The following is a 9896-nucleotide window of genomic DNA, read 5'->3' on the forward strand; positions in this document are numbered from 1 at the left end:
ACGTGCTGTATTGTGTTGTTTAAACATAATTACATATTCAACCCTTAAGAATCATTTTGATCATGATATACTAATAGCATATTTCGTATCTTCTATATGAAGAGATACATATACTAATATAATATTTACATACTTCCACATATACTTATATACTTCCATCTATACTAATATATGATTTATATTAGTATTTTGGCTTTTTTAGATTTTACTTTTTGATATGGTAATCGATAAGCTTTAGAGTATATCATATGTATACACAATATGTATACATCTGTTGTAAATAAAGGGCCAGGAGACCTTCTGCTCCCTTCTTTATGCCTTTATTAGAGGAGGGCCTAGAGGTGGGGGTTCGGGGTGCGCGCCGCCGCCGCTGCTTCCAATGGTCGACGCTCAGGAGGAGGATCACGCAGGCCTGTCGCTGCCGGCAGGACTGAAGCCTCTATCCTCGCAGGGATCGTCCAGAGACCTAATGTTGGCTCAGTAGTCTAGGGGGTTCCTCTCGCTCGAGTGCTGTTTAAGTTACGGGGACCCACTCTTTAAGCTGAATCTGACTCCTGGGGTCTTGGTTGTTCCCATAGTGTGAGGGTCTTTCATTCTTCTTGGCGTGGCTCGTTGTTTAAGGGTCGTTTTTCTTGGGCCGTAGTATGATTTTCAATATGCAAATTTGCGCAAGGCCTCCTGGGAGTCCGGGAGTTGGTTTCTAGGGAGCAGCGGCTGGATTACCCGACGAGTTGGAAGGGGGCAAAGGGGTACAGAAGACTAAAGGTAGGAGAATAAGCATATAAAACAGGGGAGAACCCTTTAACAATGAACTTTTGGGGGAAAGGGGTAAGTACATCAATTGGGACTTGAACTGGGGTTGGAACCAGAACCAGCAAGTACATAAATCAAGGGGTTTTAACTGGGGTAGGAACATTAATTTTATTCATAACATATCTATATGAAATGCTATATGAAATGAAGACCTAGATCCTTATCTATACAAAATTTCAGGTCAGCTGCGACACAGTTGGTACAACGCTGGCCTAAAGGTTTCCCTTCCAGGGACGAGGAGAAACACCGTCCACTGACTGATCTCGGGCAGTGCCCAGAGATTGTGGAGTCTCCCTCAGCAGAGATCATCAACACCCACGTGGATGCGATCCTTTGCAACGCACATCAGGAAGACCCTGCTGGAGCAGCCCTGAACCAGATGATGCCACCGCTGCTCCTTTCCAACATTCACTCGTCTGGGCTTATGACATCGGCATCTTTGCGCAAGGTGAAGCTCTCGGAGGGAAAATGGACTCGAAGAAGGAGGTGGGGGCACTCCCACTTCTGGTGGTGATGGGACTCTGTCTCACAAGTGCCCTGGCCACGGCCTCCTCAGCTCCATCAGCTTGGACTCCCCGAGCGTGCTTTTGCTCCGGATGAAAGGTGTGGCAGCAACTGACACTCCCGATGGAGCAGTGCCTTCCTTCTCCATGTCCTGCACACTCAGGTCTGTGTCAGCTTCTCCCCCGGCTGTAGGTTCTCCACACAGAGCCCAGAGAGCCAAAAGAGGAATACCAGTGTTTCCTCTTGCGTGGTCCTTGATCTTTGGAGCCAACCTTGTCATCGCTGGATGCAGTGCTGGGGAGACCGTTGAGACGGCACTGCCACTGCTGCTGCTGCTGCTGACGGCTTCGAGCAGCTAGGCAGCGTTTTCCCTTCCTTCTCTGTATCCCACATTCGGCCCTCTTTTCCCATGTACTGTCAGGTGCTTCTCTGCCACCAGGTGTCAGACTCACAAGCACAGCTCTGTGTTCACTCTTCATTGTCAATGATTCGCATGAGCCACCGGTGCAGATCCACGGACTGACTCATTGCCTGGGAGTGGGCAACCGGATCCATCACCAGGTCGTGGAAGAGATTGTAGTTCCCGGCCGTTAGGACGTCTGGGGGCAAACTGATCCCCGCGGGAAGCCTCCGGTTGCCCACAATGAAGTGGTTGAGCTGTCTCATTTGCACACATGCTCGCAGGCTCTTGCTCATATCTAATAGTCTGCTCATAAAATGTCTCCTCCTCCACCATGACGGGGGCAAGATATTCAGGAGGTGCATGAAAACAGTCTTTGCGGTATAGGTAGAAAAACCTAAGCCCACCTGAAGACGGATGAAGAACTGAAGGCATTTCAGGTGCAAGCTGTCAGGGGGGGCCTGCCTGGCGATGTACTTGAAGAACTTCATCTCAGCCACGGCATAGCTCTCCGTCCAGATTGTGCTTGAGGTGTGGTAATGCCTAGGCTGGCTGCTTACAAAGACGTCAGAGTAGCCTTGCCGCACCCCAAACAGCATCTCAATGCGGTAGCTTTCTCTGCCGTTGCTCACCTTGAATTGGCAGGAGCGTGTGGAGGGCAGCAGCATTAAATGCCAATTGTGTGACTGAGGCAAAGCCGGCCAGATCGCCCTCACCAGCTGGCAGAACCAGCGGGCAGTTTTCTGCACGTCCAGGTAGGAGTCCGTGCACAGGGTGTCCAGGAGGCTGGAATCCTGATTGCTCCTCAGCTCCTCCTCGGGCGGGTGCAGGAAGCACTGCATCTTCTTTCCCCGCTGCTCCCTCGAGCAGGTGCACTCCCGCTGCACGCGGATGCGGAAGTTCCTCACGTGCGTCTGCCCTGCAGTGTCCAGCTCCACGTGGAAGCTGTGCCCTCGCGGAGAAGTCATGGGGATCAGCACCTGGTACACAACATCCTGCTCACGGGGACTCCAACCTTCGAAGGCACTGCCCACCCCAATGGCTGGCTCCAGGACTGGGAAGAAACTATTGGACAAGACGAGTCGAAAGTAAATTGCATAGTTTTCCATCAGGGCACTTGTCCACTTGCATCCTTTCTTCAGGTTCTGTACAGGCCACCGAATGTGCTCCAGTACCCTTCTTCCCATGTCATCGTAAGGATCACGATTATCAAATTCATTTCCAACAACACCTTCTGCATTTGCAGCAACATCATTGCCTTCCTGGGCATTGCCATCATCATTGTTTTCCTCCCCATTCTCATCATTGCCTTCTTCATTTCCAGCAGCTTCTTCGTTTGCATCCACGTTTCTGCCTTCCTCTTCATTTGCACCCCCATTTTCTTCTGCATGCTCCTCTCTCCTCAGGCTCCTTTTCCTCCAGATGGACCACAGGGCCAAGAGAAGGAGCAGGAGCCCAGCAAGAGCCCAAACCTGCCCGTGCTGCAAGGCAGGCCAGAGCAGGTCTCCCCAGGCCCCAGCACCTTGCCTCAGGACCAGCTGCTCCACCTCGCGCTCCAGACGAATTTTCTCCTCTTCCTGCAGCTTTGCACGCGCCTCCATCTGCAGACATATAACCTCGTCCAAGCCGTCACCCACGGGCTGTGGGTACTGGAGCACTCTTTGCAAGAGCAAGAACCACAGTACCCGGGTATCCATGGCCTGCAGGAGGAGGGACAGAAGGCCTTCAGTGGCACTGCCAGGGATGCAGCTGGCAGTGGGGATATGCAGGGATGGCAATGCCAGGGATCTGGGGGCACAAAGGACAGGGTCCCAGACAGCAGGCAAGCAGCGGGGCACGTCCCACTGCCCAAGCAGCAGCAGCACTGCGGCGGTGCGTGTCCTCCTGTGCCAGGCTAGCCCCTGACACGCCCCCACAGGGTATCGGTGGGCTCTTTATGCCAGCCGCTCTGCCACTGAACTGTGGTGGAGACAATGAGAGGCGGGACTTTCAGAGGATTCAACTGGGTTTTGGCTTTATTGAGGGGATCCTCGCCTTCAGCCCAGAGCCTCAGAGAGACCTTGAGCCTCCGACAACAGGGGGTTTTAAACGAGAGGTGAGACTCAGGGTGGGTTTACACAGGTCCAATGGGGAAAGGGAGGAGGGGATTCATTAGCAAAACGGACATTGACAAAAACCAGTAGCAAAAGACTGGGAGGGGAGAACCCTCCAGCCAGCCAGTCACCTGGAAGCTCCTATTGAAGCTTCCAGACCTGGGGGACAGGCCCTGGGTGACTGGCAGGGAGGAGGAATCTCCCTGAGGGATGATAGACAGGCAACCAAGGTGGGAAAGGGTAGCCAATAGGATGCTGTAACTGGGGAGACAGGGAGAGGCAGAGGGGGAGGTTGTGCCATGAGGGAGACTAAAAATAGAACTGGGGTACAGTGAACTGAACTGAAATACATGGAACCAAAGTACATAGAACAACTGCAATACGTTAACTTTACATAAACTTCTTGCACCGCCACACGGCACGGTGCTCTGCCCAAGGCTCTGCCATGAGGGGCTGTCCCTGCATGCAGGGGAAAAACCCAAGCCCGGCTGCAGCCTCTCTGACTTGTCCCCAGCCCAGCCTCCCCGCCATGTGTGCACTCACCGCTTGCCCGAGCAATACAGGGCCAGCCTTACATGCTGGGGCCTTTAATAGCTGCTCCCACTGTGACATGTCCCCCGAGATGTCACAGGTGTCACAGTAAACCACAGCCAGGCCAGCCACGCCCTTTGTCCCCACCCCAGCTCAGCCACTCACAGTGGCCCTGGTGGACTGCTTAAGGCAGCCTTTGAGTGAATCTTCTTCAAAGAACTTCTCTTGCTCTTCCCTTTGTCTTTCTCATCTGCTGCCCTCCCTTGGCAATCTCATACATATCCATGTTGCAAGGCAGCCTTGAGGATCATTGGGTCCAAGACTTGACCCCATGCAGAGCTACAGTTAAATCTCTGACTCGTCCAGCTTGGAAAAGACCCTGAAGATCACACGGTGCAGCTGCCAACTCAATGCTGCCTACTCCACCAACCTGCCGCACCCCCAAATGCCACATCCACATGACTTTCAAATCCCTCTGGGGGTGCTGACTCAGTCATTTCCCTGAGCAGCCTGTTCCTGAGCCTGATATCCTTTTGCTGAAAGGCTCCAATCTTGTGCTCCTGTGGCACAACTTGTGGTCATTTCCTCTGGTCATATGGCTTGTTCCACGGGCAGATATAATGACCCTGACCTGGCCACAACCTCCCTTCAGAGAGCTGTGGAGAACTATAAGGTCCCCCGTGAGGCACTTTTCCACTTTGCTAAACACCCACAACTCCCTCAGCCCTTCTTCATCAGACTTGTGCTCCAGGCCATTCCCCAGCTCCATTCCCCAGCTCCATTCCCCTTCTGTGCACACACTCAAGCACCTGCACGTCTTTCTTCCTGTCAGGGGACCAAAACAGAAGGCAGGATTCGAGGTACAGCCTCACCGCTGCCCTCTGGGGGAGGACAATCGCAGCTATGCTCCCGCAGGCCACACTGCTTCTGACAGAAGCTGGGATGCCATTGGCTTCTTGCCAATTTCCAGCCCCTCTTCCCCCAGCCCACAGCACTGCAGGGGCTGGGAGAGGCCAAACGCAGCACCCAGCCCTTTGCCTTCTCGTGTCTCATACACGTGCACTTGACCCATCGATGACACCTGACCAGACCCCTGAGCAGAGCCTTCCTACCCTCAGGCAGATCAACAGCCCTGCCCTACTCCATTTGCATTTAGATTTCATTCCATTCACCTACTTTCACTCTAAACCTTCTCCTCACTGACAGCACAAGGGCCAGTGGCTTCCCACTGACAGAGGGCAGGGTCAGGCTGCAGATGTGGAAGAAATTCCTGCCTCTGAGGCTGCTGAGGCCCTGGCCCACACTGCCTACAGCAGCTGGGGCGGCCGGCTTGGACAGGGCCTGCAGCAACGCGGCTCAGTGGAAGGAGGCCCTGCCCTTGGCAGCAGGGCTGGAACAAGATCATTTCTAAGGAGCCTTCCAAGCCAATCCGTTCTGTGATTCTCTGTCATCACAGGGGCCGGGGGCAGCTGGCCTTCCTTTCTCAGTACAACCAGTTCAGCACTGTCAGTCTGGCTGACTTCAAGGACAGAGTTCACAAACCCACATTCACAACTTGTGGGATTTACCAATACTCTAGGTGGGCTTGAAATCAAGAAAGTCTCGCACGATCCAGATTCTGGAATATTGTAGTTTATTGAATCAAGGGCAAAGCCGTTTCCGCCTTGCCACTCAGAAATGCACTAACTATGGAACATAATCAAGTGTCCTCAACAGACAGGGACACAATCTATGGCTTGAATTCAATTTAAAAAAAGAATACCCTATATGTAACATAGATTTTATATATATATATATATATATATATATATATATATACACAGAGACATGTATGACACATATGTAATACATATGTTATAGATGGTAGAAATAGATCTATTTCATAAAAATCTTTCCAGATCTAAATGCACTAAGAGCATTCATACCTTTCATAAGAGATAGCGACACTAAATACGTGCTGTATTGTGTTGTTTAAACATAATTACATATTCAACCCTTAAGAATCATTTTGATCATGATATACTAATAGCATATTTCGTATCTTCTATATGAAGAGATACATATACTAATATAATATTTACATACTTCCACATATACTTATATACTTCCATCTATACTAATATATGATTTATATTAGTATTTTGGCTTTTTTAGATTTTACTTTTTGATATGGTAATCGATAAGCTTTAGAGTATATCATATGTATACACAATATGTATACATCTGTTGTAAATAAAGGGCCAGGAGACCTTCTGCTCCCTTCTTTATGCCTTTATTAGAGGAGGGCCTAGAGGTGGGGGTTCGGGGTGCGCGCCGCCGCCGCTGCTTCCAATGGTCGACGCTCAGGAGGAGGATCACGCAGGCCTGTCGCTGCCGGCAGGACTGAAGCCTCTATCCTCGCAGGGATCGTCCAGAGACCTAATGTTGGCTCAGTAGTCTAGGGGGTTCCTCTCGCTCGAGTGCTGTTTAAGTTACGGGGACCCACTCTTTAAGCTGAATCTGACTCCTGGGGTCTTGGTTGTTCCCATAGTGTGAGGGTCTTTCATTCTTCTTGGCGTGGCTCGTTGTTTAAGGGTCGTTTTTCTTGGGCCGTAGTATGATTTTCAATATGCAAATTTGCGCAAGGCCTCCTGGGAGTCCGGGAGTTGGTTTCTAGGGAGCAGCGGCTGGATTACCCGACGAGTTGGAAGGGGGCAAAGGGGTACAGAAGACTAAAGGTAGGAGAATAAGCATATAAAACAGGGGAGAACCCTTTAACAATGAACTTTTGGGGGAAAGGGGTAAGTACATCAATTGGGACTTGAACTGGGGTTGGAACCAGAACCAGCAAGTACATAAATCAAGGGGTTTTAACTGGGGTAGGAACATTAATTTTATTCATAACATATCTATATGAAATGCTATATGAAATGAAGACCTAGATCCTTATCTATACAAAATTTCAGGTCAGCTGCGACACAGTTGGTACAACGCTGGCCTAAAGGTTTCCCTTCCAGGGACGAGGAGAAACACCGTCCACTGACTGATCTCGGGCAGTGCCCAGAGATTGTGGAGTCTCCCTCAGCAGAGATCATCAACACCCACGTGGATGCGATCCTTTGCAACGCACATCAGGAAGACCCTGCTGGAGCAGCCCTGAACCAGATGATGCCACCGCTGCTCCTTTCCAACATTCACTCGTCTGGGCTTATGACATCGGCATCTTTGCGCAAGGTGAAGCTCTCGGAGGGAAAATGGACTCGAAGAAGGAGGTGGGGGCACTCCCACTTCTGGTGGTGATGGGACTCTGTCTCACAAGTGCCCTGGCCACGGCCTCCTCAGCTCCATCAGCTTGGACTCCCCGAGCGTGCTTTTGCTCCGGATGAAAGGTGTGGCAGCAACTGACACTCCCGATGGAGCAGTGCCTTCCTTCTCCATGTCCTGCACACTCAGGTCTGTGTCAGCTTCTCCCCCGGCTGTAGGTTCTCCACACAGAGCCCAGAGAGCCAAAAGAGGAATACCAGTGTTTCCTCTTGCGTGGTCCTTGATCTTTGGAGCCAACCTTGTCATCGCTGGATGCAGTGCTGGGGAGACCGTTGAGACGGCACTGCCACTGCTGCTGCTGCTGCTGACGGCTTCGAGCAGCTAGGCAGCGTTTTCCCTTCCTTCTCTGTATCCCACATTCGGCCCTCTTTTCCCATGTACTGTCAGGTGCTTCTCTGCCACCAGGTGTCAGACTCACAAGCACAGCTCTGTGTTCACTCTTCATTGTCAATGATTCGCATGAGCCACCGGTGCAGATCCACGGACTGACTCATTGCCTGGGAGTGGGCAACCGGATCCATCACCAGGTCGTGGAAGAGATTGTAGTTCCCGGCCGTTAGGACGTCTGGGGGCAAACTGATCCCCGCGGGAAGCCTCCGGTTGCCCACAATGAAGTGGTTGAGCTGTCTCATTTGCACACATGCTCGCAGGCTCTTGCTCATATCTAATAGTCTGCTCATAAAATGTCTCCTCCTCCACCATGACGGGGGCAAGATATTCAGGAGGTGCATGAAAACAGTCTTTGCGGTATAGGTAGAAAAACCTAAGCCCACCTGAAGACGGATGAAGAACTGAAGGCATTTCAGGTGCAAGCTGTCAGGGGGGGCCTGCCTGGCGATGTACTTGAAGAACTTCATCTCAGCCACGGCATAGCTCTCCGTCCAGATTGTGCTTGAGGTGTGGTAATGCCTAGGCTGGCTGCTTACAAAGACGTCAGAGTAGCCTTGCCGCACCCCAAACAGCATCTCAATGCGGTAGCTTTCTCTGCCGTTGCTCACCTTGAATTGGCAGGAGCGTGTGGAGGGCAGCAGCATTAAATGCCAATTGTGTGACTGAGGCAAAGCCGGCCAGATCGCCCTCACCAGCTGGCAGAACCAGCGGGCAGTTTTCTGCACGTCCAGGTAGGAGTCCGTGCACAGGGTGTCCAGGAGGCTGGAATCCTGATTGCTCCTCAGCTCCTCCTCGGGCGGGTGCAGGAAGCACTGCATCTTCTTTCCCCGCTGCTCCCTCGAGCAGGTGCACTCCCGCTGCACGCGGATGCGGAAGTTCCTCACGTGCGTCTGCCCTGCAGTGTCCAGCTCCACGTGGAAGCTGTGCCCTCGCGGAGAAGTCATGGGGATCAGCACCTGGTACACAACATCCTGCTCACGGGGACTCCAACCTTCGAAGGCACTGCCCACCCCAATGGCTGGCTCCAGGACTGGGAAGAAACTATTGGACAAGACGAGTCGAAAGTAAATTGCATAGTTTTCCATCAGGGCACTTGTCCACTTGCATCCTTTCTTCAGGTTCTGTACAGGCCACCGAATGTGCTCCAGTACCCTTCTTCCCATGTCATCGTAAGGATCACGATTATCAAATTCATTTCCAACAACACCTTCTGCATTTGCAGCAACATCATTGCCTTCCTGGGCATTGCCATCATCATTGTTTTCCTCCCCATTCTCATCATTGCCTTCTTCATTTCCAGCAGCTTCTTCGTTTGCATCCACGTTTCTGCCTTCCTCTTCATTTGCACCCCCATTTTCTTCTGCATGCTCCTCTCTCCTCAGGCTCCTTTTCCTCCAGATGGACCACAGGGCCAAGAGAAGGAGCAGGAGCCCAGCAAGAGCCCAAACCTGCCCGTGCTGCAAGGCAGGCCAGAGCAGGTCTCCCCAGGCCCCAGCACCTTGCCTCAGGACCAGCTGCTCCACCTCGCGCTCCAGACGAATTTTCTCCTCTTCCTGCAGCTTTGCACGCGCCTCCATCTGCAGACATATAACCTCGTCCAAGCCGTCACCCACGGGCTGTGGGTACTGGAGCACTCTTTGCAAGAGCAAGAACCACAGTACCCGGGTATCCATGGCCTGCAGGAGGAGGGACAGAAGGCCTTCAGTGGCACTGCCAGGGATGCAGCTGGCAGTGGGGATATGCAGGGATGGCAATGCCAGGGATCTGGGGGCACAAAGGACAGGGTCCCAGACAGCAGGCAAGCAGCGGGGCACGTCCCACTGCCCAAGCAGCAGCAGCACTGCGGCGGTGCGTGTCCTCCT

General features: G+C 52.2%; 2 protein-coding genes across 2 annotated transcripts; both read right to left on the bottom strand.

Moving 5' to 3' along the window:
- Positions 1-1785: 1785 nt before the first annotated feature.
- On the bottom strand, positions 1786-3333 carry LOC136291609 (inositol 1,4,5-trisphosphate receptor-interacting protein-like 1). The gene has a single exon (XM_066186773.1). It carries the CDS (start codon positions 3316-3318, stop codon positions 1786-1788), a length of 1533 nt encoding a protein of 510 aa, XP_066042870.1. The 5' UTR covers positions 3319-3333.
- A 4745-nt stretch (positions 3334-8078) lies between these two features.
- LOC136291610 (inositol 1,4,5-trisphosphate receptor-interacting protein-like 1) lies at positions 8079-9626 on the bottom strand. Its single transcript, XM_066186774.1, has one exon. The coding sequence runs from the start codon at positions 9609-9611 to the stop codon at positions 8079-8081; it is 1533 nt and encodes a 510-aa protein (XP_066042871.1). The 5' UTR covers positions 9612-9626.
- Positions 9627-9896: the final 270 nt, after the last annotated feature.

Source organism: Chamaea fasciata, unplaced genomic scaffold, assembly GCF_029207755.1.
Source record: "Chamaea fasciata isolate MVZ Bird 193981 ecotype frontalis unplaced genomic scaffold, bChaFas1.0.hap1 SCAF_7, whole genome shotgun sequence".
NCBI classification, from domain to species: Eukaryota; Metazoa; Chordata; class Aves; order Passeriformes; family Sylviidae; genus Chamaea; species Chamaea fasciata.